Raw genomic sequence first — 16,070 nt, 5'->3', positions numbered from 1 at the left:
CAGGGATTTCTTCAACTGTAGGCCCTTTTGGCCTGTGCACTTGAAGTGTGTTTTAAGAGAGTTTATTTGCCACCTTTCACACTAGATCATTCAATTTGTACATCTAAAAATGTATATACACAGCATGAGTGCTTTCCACTTTTTCTGATTTTTGGCAGTGAAACCTCATGCCAGACCAATGATTTTTGCCACTGATACTGTAATAATGATTATTAATGTTAATAAACAGAATACAATTTTAAAAAATGTTTTGTGTCTAGGGAAAAGGCACATTTGGGAGAGTGCAGAATTCAGTATGCAAGAGTTTAACAGATTTCTGCTTCACCGGTGACTAATGAAAATGCGTCCAATTGGCCATTGCATTCATACGCTCAACAGAAATGAGTGAGATTGGTTATAATACTCACCGAATTTTAATGCAGTGAGCAAATCTAAACTGCAATGGACATTTTTCATTTATTTTCACATTTTAATTTAATTTAATTTCATTTCATTTCAATCGCAGGAGTCATACAGGGTTCGATTTTATAGTTCTGGGGTATTTTTGTCTCCGTACCTTTAATTTTAGGAGCATTTTTGTTCTTAGTCGCCAAAAAATTGATGACCCTGATCTGCGCTGATCTCATACATGGCCTCTCTGCAATCCAACTGACAGAAATCCGTTGTAGCAATGAAGAAGTTACTTGAGAAACGCAATCGCTGTGGGCTTATTCGATTTCTGCACACAAACTTGTGGCATCTTATGATTGTGTAAAGCCTCAATCAAATAGAGAGCATACACACAACATGCACTGTTGGGTTGAAGATGCTCTAATATTCATTTAACACATCACTCTCAGCATGCATGTGTGTGAGAGCCTGAAAAATGTATAGATGAAGGAGCATAATTCAGAGTGAGAGTGAAAGACTCATGAGAGACATAAAAAGAATAGCATTCAAGGGTTGCAGTCAGATCTTCCACAAATGAAATGCACTGAACTCAACACGTCTGTCACGATAAAAGATCTCCCACAATACCTCAACAAATAAGAACAGTACGACCTAATTCATTTCATATTTTGGATTAAATCAGGCTGACGTTTTCTGTCACTTACAAAAAGAATTAACTTGAGAATGATCACCGGCTTACATGCTGTATCTGTAAAACAAGTCTCAAGCTGACTTTACACAGCCGAGTTAAAGCTGCTCTGATCAGGCTCTGTGAAGTGATGTGCATCATTTCAATTGATTTTTTAATTTTTTTAATTAAATAAATGCAGCCTTGGTGAGCATAGAGTTCTTACAAAAACCATTTAAAAATCTTAACAACCACACATTTCTGGTTCTATATTGATAACTGCATATTCGTTTTGCAGCAGTAATTCCTGTCTAAATGCATTTAATGTAATACTGCCACCTTCATGCAGAATTAAGGGGTCTTTGTAAATTTTACGCTATATATGCCAATTTAGAGCTGTATTTGCAGATGACATTAGACACAAAAGTTACATTTCAATTGTGTATAGATCAAAAAGTAGAAAAAGCATGATTTAAAAAAAAAAAAAAAAAAAGTCTATACTCTCAATGAGTTGTATAACCCCTTTTCCTCCACTTATGATGGTTACTGCCCTTCCCTGAAGGCTGGAAATATGTACCTGAAGACATCTGTCTAATGTTAAAATCCTCTCTTTTCTTCCTTTAATCCCATTAAAGAACCATCCCTCTTTCTGTTCATGTCTCAGGTTGTCTTTCAGAACAGGACTTGTGTGTTTGCACTCCTTGGAGGCAGCTGATGATGCTGGAATGTAAAATATCTCCTCCCAAAGGCAAGTCCGAGCAGATTCTGTTAAACAGCATGATCACATGCACACATAGACTGTCCTGGAGTCACAGCACGGGATATGAACACAGACCGCTTGGAGATCCTTTCAAAGTGGATCATAATTGCAACAGGAACACACACACACACACACACACACACACACACACACAGAGTGCGAGGATGGCAGGAGATTTGTCATTTTCAAGGGAGCGATTACTCAGACTGAGTGAGCGAGTGTGACCTGTACTCACAGTGAACGCACAAACACACACACAGAGCATTAACTTACTCTACTCAACCCCGGCTTGCCTGCAGTGTCACCATGGTTACACATCACCATGGTTACACAACATATACATACACTGTTATAGATCCAAACCACAAATACATAAAATGCTCTGCCCACATCCCAGCTTGACTCCAATATGCAAGGTCTACTATATACAGAAACATGTTCCTGTAGTGCTTCTTGAGTGTTTGAGAAAAGACAGAATTATTTCATGTTGACTATATCAGACGGTAATACCATGAAAATACACTATGCTACATGATATTTACATGATACTCCAAGGTATTACCACGCAGGAGCGTTTCCACCAAGGAGGCAAGGGAGGCAGTACCTCCACAAAATATTGGAAAACAAACAAAAATTAAATAATGCGTTGGCGCTGATAGCCTAGTGAGCACAGGGGTGTAAATTTGGGGGGGGATTTTAACATAAAATTTCTCAAGAGCAATTTTTGAAGAGGACACAAATAATACAGCTAAAATTGTACTTGTAAGGATATGTATACACAGAGAAAAGCCTTACTACTATTAGTGCAGCAGGGAGACCGTGCCAAATTAGACAACTTCAAGCTGTTGTGGTCACAGCGCTCGTGTCCGTTGTACACATTACTATCCGTCATAGTGTTGCCAAGTCCACAGTTTTCCTGTGGAATTGTGCAACTTGATCACTCTTGCCGCAGGTTGTTTTTCATGTCCGTGGGTTGAAGTGACCTCAATAATGTGTATTTTATCCCACGGAACGTGATTTTTACGAGGGACCCCCTTGAAAAACTGTTCGTTTTGGCTAGTTTTGAGCTCATTTTGAGTAGCAATTGGGCGGGATTTGTTGTGAAAGCCTGGCAACCCTTTCCGTCAAGCAGGTGACATTATTATTGCTAACATAGCGACTCGTCGAAAAATACATTAGCATAATCTGTATTAAAGAGAAAATAATCACTTCATACGATGTTTAAGTGAATAAAATAGCCTTGACAGCCTTCCTTACTGGAGTTCCACAAATATTGGCTTTGTTCTCTCTCACCAGACTTGAGTGTGTGTAGGTGATATAAAAGAGGAAAGCAGGCATTTGGACCAAAGCACTGTGAGGTAAGGAAGGGGGAGACTCAAAATGTTTCTAAATTTAAAACGCATTTTTCCCTGTTTGTGTTGTTTTACTACTTACACAATTATTTAAAGTATAAAACATTATTTACAATTCACAGGGTGTTTTTAATCAATTTTTAGGGGGGCTTTTGCGAGCCCTGGATTGCAGAACATATATCTTCATATATTTTTAAGGTACTTGGCTGTGATATTGTATCACATACTTGATTCAGTATGGACAGAAAATTGCTGTTTGTGTTGTGCCTGGTAAGGAAACAGTGCAATCTGGAATTCCTGACAAATCCCTGTGATGTCTGACCTGCAGATCATGTTATATGCGCATGTTTGAAATCCTGTGCATTTCAGTTTTTTAGCTGCTCAGACTGACATGTTTCAGAAACTGCGGAAACAGCAGTGTGCTTCACCTGAAGGGAGTAACCTTAGGTAAGAAACAGCACATTTTGTCTTTAATATGCCATAAAAACATCTTTATCCACAGAGCTGTGTCATACGGGCTTGTTAATCACAGAGTAATCTCACAAATACACTCACAGCACTACAGACAGTTATCGGAGGTGCTTGTATGTGTTTACTTGTATGGGTCCAACAGAAAACAAAAGATGTGTCAGTTCACCATCATCTCTCTTGTAATTACTAGGTATGTTTACATGCGCTAACTTTCATTAGTTTGAATAAATCCAATTTGATTTCAGATACTGAACCCTAAACACTGCAGTTGAATTCACATATTTGTTTATATGTGCATTACATGTATTTCCAAACAAAACTTAAGTGCAAAAAAGCTTGAATTACTCAATTAGAAAAAGTGCTCTTTTTCTGAGATGTTATTTTTAATGTAATTAACTAAATAAATGTGTTAAATTTTCAGTTTCAGTTTGTGTGTCTAATTCTAAATGTCACATCAATTAAAATCAATGCTAAGAGGCAGCTATGTTATACAGTATATGGCACATTTTCCCATCAAGTGCACTGACCTCAGACCTCCAAAGCTATCTTAATGCTCTACTGTAAGCTAGTAGGGTCATTCTCAGTGAATACAGACTAGTTACTGAGTTAGTGGTCTTCAGCGCAAACACAGAAACACATACATACACAATCATGTTGTTACTGTAGGATCGTATGGAGCGGGCTGGAGGTCAGGGAGCAAAGCTGTATAATTCTCTCCTGCACTTGTGAGAAGGACTCAAATAAATGCAGGATTACCAGAGAGGAGGACAGCAAGAACATATCATGACAGCAAATAACAGAAAGGACTATGCATACAAAACCCAATATTCAGATGACTGGTGGACCGATATGGGTCCTAATGGGTTGTTTTTGCCTTGTCAAAAACAGCTCTGTTCACAGTGACCTGTTTCGGTGCATGTCTCTTTAAATGATAATGAGCTACTGCTCACCCCACCCCTCTCTTCCGTTTTTTGTGTATATACGATATGCTAATACAGGACAGTCTGTCAGTGGTTGTGGGCGGGGCCTGAGCAGTATGATGTCATACTGCTCAGAAAATCAACACAGCTTAAAACTTACTAAAAAGTACTGTGGCATAGCCATGTTTTTTGGACATGCACCAGGATAAAAGAGGGTAATATTTTCTGAAGCAATCATTAAATACCATGACTACAGATAATTCTTTAGTCTTTAACACTATTCTTGGAATCACAGGGTGCTGACTGCAAATCTCAAAGGACAATTTCCTGAATACTGGACTATCTTTCATTATTAATAAGAGGCAGCCCTTGATGTCCACTTAAATGGGTCATATGACGCAATTTCAAGTTTTCCTTTCTCTTTGGAGTGTTACAAGCTGTTTGTGCATGGATAAGATCCCTGAAGTTGCAAAGACTAAAGTCTCAAAACCAAAGAGATATTCTTTATACAAGTTAAGACTTGACCACGCCCTCTAAAACGGCTCATTCAAACACGCCCCCACATGTCTACGTCACGGTGTGGGGAGATTTGCAAAACACCGCCCAAACGCATACGCAAAGAAAGAGGGCGGGACTTTTATTCTCGCTGTAGTATTGTTGCTGCCGCTGGCGCCATGTCCTGGAGACAGTATGTGGAAAATGTGTTTTTTGAACCTTAAACCGCATAAACACATTGCATTACACCAAATACACAAAATAATGTTCTTTTAAGCAACGTCATACGACCCCTTTAAGCCTGGCTGTGATTTGTGAGTCGGTGCAGCAGCAACCCAAACAAAAGCTTTAATTACACGGATCATGAGAAACACACTCATGCACAGACCAGGGTTCAAACACACTACAGACTAAGGGCATCAGATAACATCAGTGCCGGGGAGCGCCACAAAGCGGCCAGGACTGCTGAAAAATTGATGAGCAAGCACAAGAGTTCCTCTTCAGGGAGGATGACCTCAAAGAGATTTCACTCAGATGCTGAAAGTGATATCAAACACACTCTTTAAAAACACCCACTTTTCAAAAACACACAAGCAGACTTCTATAACACACACACTGTGTGCAAGGCTTAAACACAGATGCACACACACTCATGCTATGGTGTGTAAGGCACGCCAGCTGTGCCGATCGAACCTAAAAGGCCATTATCTAACATAAGAGCGCATACTAATCAAATTCACACCAATGGAAAAGACATTATTGCTCACCACCCACCCCAGCCCCAGCCCCACCCCCTTCCATTGGGAGCACACACACACACTCAAGTTTCACTCTGAATTATTTTCCCCCGTTTCACACAGCAGTGTCGCATTTAAAAGGTCCTAAGTTGAATACCACCTACATCATGAATTTCACAGCACTGGGGGACAGTTCACCCAAAAATGAACATTCTGGCATCATTTACTCAGCCTCGTGTTGCTTCAAACCCACATAACTGGGGATTAAATGTGAAAATTTTTACATGTTGAATGGTAAAACCATGTACAAAGAAAACAGATCATGGATTCCAAGTTTCTCAAAAACTTAAATTATTCCAAACAAAAGAATTTATTGACTGCAAAAAATATTTACCTTTTACAGTATATATTAAATAGTGCTGCTCAAAAATTTGGGATCAGTAATTTTAAAAAAAATAAATTAATAAATTTTATTCTGCAATGTTGCATTAAATTAATCAAAAGTAATTGAAGATAAATATATAATGTTAAAAAAATTTCTATTTTAAATAAATGCTGTTCTTTTTTATTAATCAAAGATTAACATTAATCCTGAAAAAAAGATTTCACAAATATATAAAGCAACAACTGTTTTCAACAGAAACGTTGAAAAACAACATATTAGAATGATTTCTGAAGGATCATGTGACACTGAAGACCATTAAAATTCTACTTTTCCATCACAGTAATAAATGAATTAAAATAGAAAAAAGACTAAAAGACTTTCAAATTCACATGAGCCAACAATTTATTCACAATAGAACATAGATAATATAACAAATGTTTAAACTGAGAAATTTTAAGATTTTACAAAATGAGCTCATTTCAAATTTGACAAAATAGTTGGGACGGGGGCATGTTTACCATGGTGTGTAGCATCTCCTCTTCTTTTCAAAACAGTTTGAAGACGTCTGGGCATCGAGGTTATGATTTATTTCTGGAGTTTTGGTGTTGGAATTTGATCTCATTCTTGCCTGATATAGGTTTCCAGCTGCTGAAGAGTTCGTGGTCGTCTTTGACGTATTTTTCGTTTAATGATGCGCCAAATGTTCTCTATAGGTGAAAGATCTGGGGCCTCATGTATAAACGTTGCGTACGCACAAAACGGGCATAGAAATGTGCGTACTTAATTTACCACGTACATATTTGGATTTATAAAAAAAATTAACTCTTTTACTGGCGTAATAGCGAATTAATGATTTCAGACTCTCTTTTTCTTTCAATATACACATTTAGATTAAATATTCTGCTGATTAATGGAGTTAAGCATTGACATTACATAAAGTCATTATTCAAAAGTTAAACAAAACATATTAATTTAGATATTTAGACATATTTGTAGTAAATGCGCTGTTTTTTGATCACTTTTCTTGTTGCATGCTGTTTTAATGACACCAAGGAGTGTGTCATTAATGACAGCACAGTAATGATTCTTTAAACTGCAGATCTCATGTTAAGAGAAAACATTTTTAGCAAAAACATCAACGATATGTGCACTTACTTCGATATTGTGGCAGACACTGCTGGATTAGGTGGTCGAATGGTCCATTGGCAAGTTTAAATAGGTCCGATTATATTAGCCTACTGCACACCCAGGCTGCGAGGAGGTGTTTATTTCGCGTGAAGGCAGACTTCTTCTGCGATCTTCAGAACATTATGAAAATAGCATTGTGATTGAAGGATAGAATCTGAAGCAAAGCTAAGATTTGCACATTTCTTATAATGCCGCATCAGACAATTATGTACACTTATTTACACACACCATAGCCTATTTCTGATTCTATAGCCTACTTAAACATCCTAAAACATCTGATTCGTTTAAACAATTATATACTGCTTTGGCCAGTGGAAAAGAAAGAGATCCATTCTATTCTAAAAAGATTCTCTGAGAAGTATTTTATACAATTTTGTTTTTATACAACAAATCAAATTTGAAATGACCTCATTTAAAAGTGTAAAATTTCTCAGTTTAAACATTTGTTATATTCTCCATGTTCTATTGTGAATAAAATATTGGCTCATGTGATTTGAAAGCCTTTTAGTTTTCATTTAAAAAAAAAAAAAAATGTCCCAACATTCGGGTTGTAATAAAATATAAGAATATTAAACAATATCATTTTATTAATATTTTTTTTTTTTTTTTACAGAATTTTGATCATATAAATGCACGAGTTCTTTAAAAAAATAAAGAAATATCTTTCCAAACCCAATCTTTTGAACAGTAGTGTAGTGTACACACACACAAACATGGGCAAATAAAAAAACTGATTTATTGACAGACATTGAAGACCTGCATACAGTATGTGTGTGAGCGTAGGTGAAGGAGCGTAGTTAGTCGTGTGTAATTAAGAGCCCAATGTCTCTTCTGCTGTATAAGCATAAGCGCTTTATCAAATATTAAAGAGTCTTCATAGAGGCACACAGTGTTTAAACTCAGATCAGGCAAGGTTCGGCACAAAACAAAAACCAGACATCTAGAGGGACCGCATGTAGTTTCAACAAACACAAACAAGCCTGTGTCCACAGATATATTTTGCTAGACAAACAATTTCACTTCATGAAGGCTTCTTTGAGTTACAGTACATTGAATTTTTTGCCTTTAGCTGGCAAACATTTTTGAAAAACTTTAGTTTGAAAACAATCATACTGTAAATGGTTGTTTATATCATTGTGAACATTGAGCATGTTTATATCAGCAGACAGCTTCTATATCCATCAACCTCTCTCACGTTAACACAAACACCTCTCTTTCACACACACACAAGCAATTTTGATGGCAAGACTCCATTCGCTCTCATTAGTGCCAATAGTCAGTATTTATGAACATGCGTTCATTAAAAACCTTTTACTCCAACTCTGACAACTGACAATGAGCCACAATGTTTCGACAAACACGCTTGCTTCTCTATCTCTCTCTTTTTAATGCATCGATATCTCATGCTGTTGCCATGCCGATTATGAAACACCATGACAACAAGGTCAATATAGTCAGCAAAGCGGCATGCAGCAAACACACAACAGGGGCAACATTCATCAATTTAACATTTTCTAACAAACAGGACAACACATCTTGTGAACATCAATTATGGAGGAAGCAAACACAACCACATGACTATGTCAAGGGACTACTCTAAAATCCAGCGAAATAGCAGAAGTAGAACTATATGTGTGAAGGCATTCAAGAAAGACTTAATATACAGTAGATTCAAGAGCCTTAAAAGATTTTTACTATATGGGCCAATGCTGATTTCATTGGCCCACACTGTAAAAAAAAAGAAAAAAAAAAAGAAAAGTTGAGCCAACTTAAAATTTTAAGGCAACCAGTTTCAGCAGATTTTTGAGTTTGCTCAACTTATTTTTGTGGGAGATTCTCAAATTTTTGTTGTATAAATTTAAAACGACAAGTTGAGAAAACTCAAAAATCTGCTGAAGCTGGTTGCCTTAAAATTTTAAGTTGGCTCAACTTTTTTTTTTTTTTACAGTGCATCTATTCATTTATTAAAAAAATAATAAATAAATAAAAATGCAATTCACACATACAATTACAGGTTTGTAATTTATTTTTGAACTAAATTTATTTTAATAATTTTGGGGGTAAAAATTTAAAGTTAAAAATGTCAGGTTGCTAACTGTCCTGATTAGAGGTCGACCTCAACTATCGGGTATCGGCAAAAATCTATGCCGATAGTTTTCTGGTTAGCAATCGTTGCTGGAGTGGCTGAGAAGGGTCCGCTGGCATTATACAGTACGAGAGCGGCCTCTAGAGGCGGAAATCACTGACAGCACGTGTTGTTTATTTTGACAAGTGACACTGAGCGCTGCACAGAGCGGGAAACTCCAGACGCGCATTTAAATACAGCCGACAGAAAATCCTGGCGCGGAACAGAGCGCCATTCACATAGTTTTCTATTAAATTACATTATATTTGTCCCAAATCGTTATGAATGTACATAATGACTTCACCCTAGGCTATAAATTATGCATTGTGCGTTTATCAGCAAAACGTTTGTCTTTCTGTGGCTCTAATACAGTCTTGTATACTTCATATAGAGCGCTGTAATATAGATTGCGCGTTCTCTTTCCGCTTGCTCTGTTTTTTTAAACACCGAACTTCAAACTCATTTATGCCACATTGTTCCTTCTTGAAGCAAACTTATGTCCGTTTGGTGATTAAATAAATTGTTTTAGACCGCCACTTGATTTGAACGCAAAGCGTCTGGTGTGTGTGTGTGTGTGTGTGTGATACCTCTGAGTTCTCCTAGACGCAGCGCTGCGCTTTTGCCCGGTGTGAGACTAACTTTTTAGTTAGTTTGAGCTTCTTTTTTTTTTGATTAGATAATTATCAAGTGTTAAAAAAATAGAAGCAAATAAAGTGTGTGAGTACAAATACAATATCCATATGTATGTAATTTTAATGCTATGGCCTTGTGTAGATATTTAAAGATGGCCATCTTTAAGCATGACTGTTGAAATTAAATGGTAACACTTAACAATAAGAGTCCATTGGTAGCATTAATGCAAACTGTAGAAGTATTGTTCCTTGTTAGTGTGTTCATTTCAACATTCACTATTAACTACTAATAGGCTACATTTTTCAATTTTAAAGTTTCTTCTTTTAACATTAGCAAACTATGAAATAACTTTAATGATCAATATAGTAAATAATATTAATATTTTTATTCATTTACAAAGTACGGTTACTGCCTTTTTTTTTTTTTTTTTAAATAGTAAAGCACTAGCTTTCTTTCAGTATCCATTTAGAAAACTATCGGTTGATTAATCGGTATCGGCCAGTGTGGTCCAACCTAGCCATCGGTATCAGTAAAATCCACTATCGGTCGACCTCTAGTCCTGATATCATAATGAATTAAATTAAATTAAATTAAATTTTTAAGACATTATTTGTATAATTATTTGGCAAACTTGTTTTACAATAACCGCCCAATACTCTCAGCTCAATTTAATGTTTTCTGTATATTTTCCCCCAAAATAAAGAATATGGGTGAAAAAAAAAGGCTAATCACCAAAAGAATAGAACTAAAAGTTGCATTACTTTAAACCAAATCATAAATAAAGACAATGTGTGACATATTCCGTGCATTAATTCCTAAATCACTTGAAAACAGATTTTACAGCATTTTGATCAACATAATGGAATGGTTTGGCAGATCTTCATGTGCGGAAACAATTTTTTTCAAAAATATATTTTGGATGAAAATCCCCTCCACATTTCCTGATTTTATGCATCAGACAACATCTGCGTTAATATTTGTTTCTTTTTCGCTTGCCTCTCTAGACAATAAGCAGCAGTTCTGACAGCACTAGACAAAACGAATGATTGAAAACTCACAGAAGGGCGTTCCTGCTCTTAGAAACAGAACAGAAGACAGAACAGCTTGGACTTTTTAAAACAGACTTCAGCAAATACACTCAGAGAAAGAGCAGCCAAGAGGACTGAACTCTACCACAAGTCCAAATGAGAAGCTCAATACATCCATCAGATGGAACTGACTCTTAGTTTAGTACTTCTGCTGCTCTCTAGAGCTGAACTGTCTCATACAGGACCAATTTCACTTTCAATTTTCACATGAGCATTTGATTCTGTTCCAATCTCTACGGCAGCTTTGGAAATGACTCCTTAAATTGGCAAAAGTCACTAGCAGAAATGTTCAAAACTTGAGTGATAACTGAGGAGAAGTCTGTCTTTCATCACTGGAGCGGTGAAGATGAAAACAGAAAAATTAGGTACATTGCGCCTCGTAAAACGAAAAGCCTTCTGATAAGATTATGTTTACCAGAAAAAAAAATAAATAAATCATAATGTCAGGTTTTGGAGGGCATGGTAGATATTTCGTGCTATCAGGATGATTCTCTTGGCTGGGAAAAGAGAAAAAACAGGGGAGAGCATGATGAACATAATCCAGGCACGAGGAACCACCCTTAAACAAAATGATCACAGGAGCTGGAGCATGTTTTGACTAGAGAGCACAAGCACAAGAATTTCTTTCACTGAACTAAAAATTAACCATGGAAACTCGTAAAACTATGGCAATACAAGTTCAGCAAGACTAAGAAAAGCATAATACTGCCTAACTTGCCACAAAACCCCTCAGGGCAGGTGAGGCTCACCTTATGTGAAGAAGGGATCTGACAGTCACCACAGCCGATTTGTGCCAAAGCTCACACTGGAAAGTGATGCAAGGTTCGAGCTCTATGTGCATTTGGTTCAGAGGACACTGGAAAGGCATTTTGGCATTCATATCTCCTGTTTCACTAAAATGGCAAACCAGGGTCAGAAATTAACTAGGGTCAACTAATAAAAAATGTATATAATTAAAATTAAAACAAATAAATAAACACACAAGATAACATTGTAAAGTCTCTGCTGTAAATAACAAAAGGCAAATTGTAAAAAAATAAAAATAAATTTAAAAAAATATTGCGGAGAACAAAATAATTCTTAAAGAGCAAAGTTACAGGTCCACTCAAGTAAAGTTTCCCTCATTAAAAAAAAAAAGTTTTAAATTTAAGGAATAGAATAGTACATAATGGAACAGTATATAGTAATACAATAAGAAAAATGAGTGCATATTTAATTTTTAATACTGTAGAAATACATGAACAAAAGAAATTGGGATGGTTAAAGACAGAGGAAGCCAGAGCTGATGAGAATCTAAAAAAGCAAGGAAGTGAGATGAAAGTGAGAAGCTGAAAAAAAAAATAAAAAATCATCACATGAAATAGATAAGGTCTCATTAAATTCTCTGTTTTTATCACCTAAGACTGTCGCTTGTGGCTCTGACATGTCATGCTTGACTCCGCTCAACTAAAGACCCAGGCTGACAGAGATTCCTGGACAAGCAGTTATTTATTCCTGCTTGCTCTCGCTGGGGAGGATGGAGAACGGAGGTATTATTAGCAACGTTCATCCACAATATCGATCCTGAAGCTTGGGTCCTACAGCTGAAGACTTGCAAAAAAGGTCTTCAGATCTATGTCAAGATTGGCATCTTGAAAAACTCAATCCGAACATATTTCTTTACTCATTACAATGATTAAACCACTTTTTGACTGAGAACTGAATGTAGCTTTAATGCTGCAACACTACTATCCCTGAATAAGTATGTTTTTAAACAGGTTTCCCCAAACACTCCAGATAGTCCCACCCCCAAACACATGCCATTGGTTGAGCCGCTGTTGCTGTGCCAGGCTGGTCGAGATGTTCATGAAGAGCAAAAGTGTTTATACTTTTCATTGTCTGATATACTGTACACCTACATGGCATTTTAAACTGGGAGAGGAAAGTATTTTAACACTGAAAAATACACACTTAAGTTTTAACAAGGACAAATAATATCAACACACCGGGGAGAAAAAACACTGTGTGAGAGTGAAATAAAGGGCAACAGGCTTCACCTCATTAGCTGTTCCTGTTCTTTTTTCACAACTGATCTCATCTATCTACCCATTCAACACTTGTTCCCACTCACAAACCATTTTATTACACCTAGACACGATGTTCCCATATAATGAAGAAAAGGATGCTTCAAAATAGCTGCATGAAGAGACTAAAGACAAAGCCCTTGACAGGCAGACATCCATCTATTTATCCACACGTCCCAATTCACAAATAGAGAACAGGGACAAGTGATATGAGCTGAGGGCTTCTGAAGTGTTCACAGTAAATCTGCCATAATGTCTGCTTTTGCTTGCGTTTTGCCTCAGATCCAATAGCTGGATTGTCTTGCCGGCCTTGTCCTTTCAAACAGATTGACTTCACCGTATTTATGACGACCATAGATCACATCTAAGTTCATCACCAGTTAAATGACCCTCGCCAACAACCCTTTGCTGACGTACAATGAAATAAAAAAACTTGTGTGATTTATGTTAAGTGTTCTCACAACAACAACAACCAATCAGCATGCATCAAGGGAACCAGCGACAGATCGTGAGCTGGTGAATCGGCCAGCAGTAATGGACTCATGAATCATGGGCTCAGCCTGTTATCAGTGCGTCTACTGCTATGTGCCACTATATGCTGCGTTTGTTCTCACAAAAATATGTCCAGATCAAATGTCATACCTAAACAAAAGAAATATGACATTATATTTTAAACATTAAACCTACTTTTAGGACCTTTCTAAGAATGAACTGTGACAATTTTCTTGACAACTGACAGATTAAAAAAAAAAGTCTCATTTTTATTACTGTAATGTAAAAAAAAAAATACACAACTTTAAATGATAATGAGTTAAGTTTTATAGAAATCAGGAATTTTGAAAGAAAATCATTGCAAGATTTTATTGTTAAAGAAAAAGGCAAATTAATTGACGATAGTCTGACCAAATTTTTAAAAAAAAAATCATTTGCTATGCAAACAACAAACTATGTGTATTTTAATGAAATATTTCAAAATACAGTTTCATGACAAATACGAAATATCCTTATATTTTCTTCACCAACCATCTGCCGGTGTGGCAGACAGTGCTGTGTTTAAACATCATAATACATTTGTTTTATTGGTTCTTTTTAAAGTATTAAATCAATGTATTAGAGTAATGGCAATCACCACTGAGAATAGCTATAAAATATTCAAAAGCAATGTCTGGACACACTGTAATAATAAGAATTTAGGGGTGCTTAATTGATGTGAAAATTTTCTATAAATTTTCTATAATTTTCTAATGTTTAATTTTCAATGTTTTTCAGTCAAACCATGCTGTGGTCATGAAAATCCAACACACATAAATGACCATTTATGCAATTAAGATCAAGAAACATCAGGAAATACAACCACTTTAGGTACTACAGTGTCATATTCAACCAAATGCAGATTATTCACATGATCAATAATTAGTCAACAGTTGATTGACCACAGTCTTAATTAAATGCTATGCATAATATTTAATCATTCTCTGATAACAAAAACTCATTAAACTATTGCTCAAGTGAGGTCATTTTGTCATTTGGACAGACTAAATTAAAGGCCCAAAAATATCCGGCCGCAGTCTCTGGGGTCTAAAGCATTACAGGACCTTGACTGAGCTGCACTGCAGTTTTGAGGTGAGCTCACTGTTCAGAAAGACAGAGAAAAGCGCATGCTGTAGGAGGAGACAGGCTGTCTCTCTGTCCATCACATCAGGCTCCTATTACACATAAAAACACAACAAATGCAGGGATTCATGAGGGAGAGAGAGGCTTTCCCCACACAATTAGATAGACAGGCTGCAAAAAGTCAAGATGAACCCCAGAACAGAGAGGCTATGAGTAATCCAACCCCTTTTGACACACAAAGAGGGCTCAGAGTCTCTGAACCAGAACTCTAGACTGAACTCTTCTAAGCACTTGTTCCATTGATTGTTTCAGAAAGCTGCCAATATACCCCAGACACTCCTGTGAGACAGAAGCGACTCTAAGGCCTCTTAGACACAGCACTCGCAATATTGACTCAAACATGAGATCACAAATCAAATCTAAAGCAGCAGTATGACTCAAAATCAAGAATGTCCCCATGGCCAGTGTAAGAAAGTTGGGGGCAGCTGACTGACCATTTGTCCTATCAGGCCTTAATGAACGTCTGATGCATTTTTATAGCTACAAACTGTGATACTTCAAATATGTCACCAAAGTGAAGTTACCAATGGGACAGAGATTGCGAGAAATTGTGAGAATGGAGTGCACAACCAGCAGAAAAAGACAAATCTGTCCTGCAAATTACCCATGAATTCAGAAAGATGGATAAACAGGAGTAAAATGTAAAAGCAGCATGTTTTAATATAAGTTTTTTTAGATGTTTTTGAAAAAATAAATCTGTTATAACTGTCCCGAACATCTGGAAGTGAGTTTGCAAGTGTGGTCAGCTGGGTCCTACCTTAACAGCTGAAGTGACCCCATCCTCAGTGGTGCTCTGCCCATTCTGAAAGAGAAGCAGAAAGAGATTAATGCATATATGTATATATATGCACCAGTTTAGACACAACTACTTACTCTTACTACTTTCCATAATTAAGAATAACAGTCATCAAAACTAGTAAGTATAAAAACTTTACAGTAACCACAAAACTTCATGAGGTGCCACGTGGGAATGGTTTTTAACTGGTTCATTTTTCTTCAACATCAAGTTTAACTCATTCATTTGTTAAAATCCATTTACTTGTATGCAAAATAATTGCAATCTCTTAGACTTCAAAATAGTGTACATAAACACAGTTCAGGCGTGTTTACAGCTGGATCCTC

The 16,070-nt window shown here is 36.6% G+C and overlaps 1 protein-coding gene across 2 annotated transcripts in view; it reads right to left on the bottom strand.

Moving 5' to 3' along the window:
• rps6ka1 (ribosomal protein S6 kinase a, polypeptide 1) overlaps window positions 1-16,070 on the bottom strand; it is a 67,538-nt gene that overhangs the window by 40,831 nt on the left and 10,637 nt on the right. For both annotated transcript variants that reach the window (XM_058749038.1, XM_058749039.1), the window contains exon 2: window positions 15,706-15,750. In XM_058749038.1, coding sequence (XP_058605021.1) covers window positions 15,706-15,750 — 45 coding nt within the window. The remainder of the gene's footprint in view (window positions 1-15,705; window positions 15,751-16,070) is intronic.

The sequence above is a fragment of the Onychostoma macrolepis genome, chromosome 17 (assembly GCF_012432095.1).
Source record: "Onychostoma macrolepis isolate SWU-2019 chromosome 17, ASM1243209v1, whole genome shotgun sequence".
NCBI classification, from domain to species: Eukaryota; Metazoa; Chordata; class Actinopteri; order Cypriniformes; family Cyprinidae; genus Onychostoma; species Onychostoma macrolepis.
The sequence above is the reverse complement of the archived record's forward strand: the minus strand, read 5'-3'. Positions and strand labels throughout refer to the sequence as shown.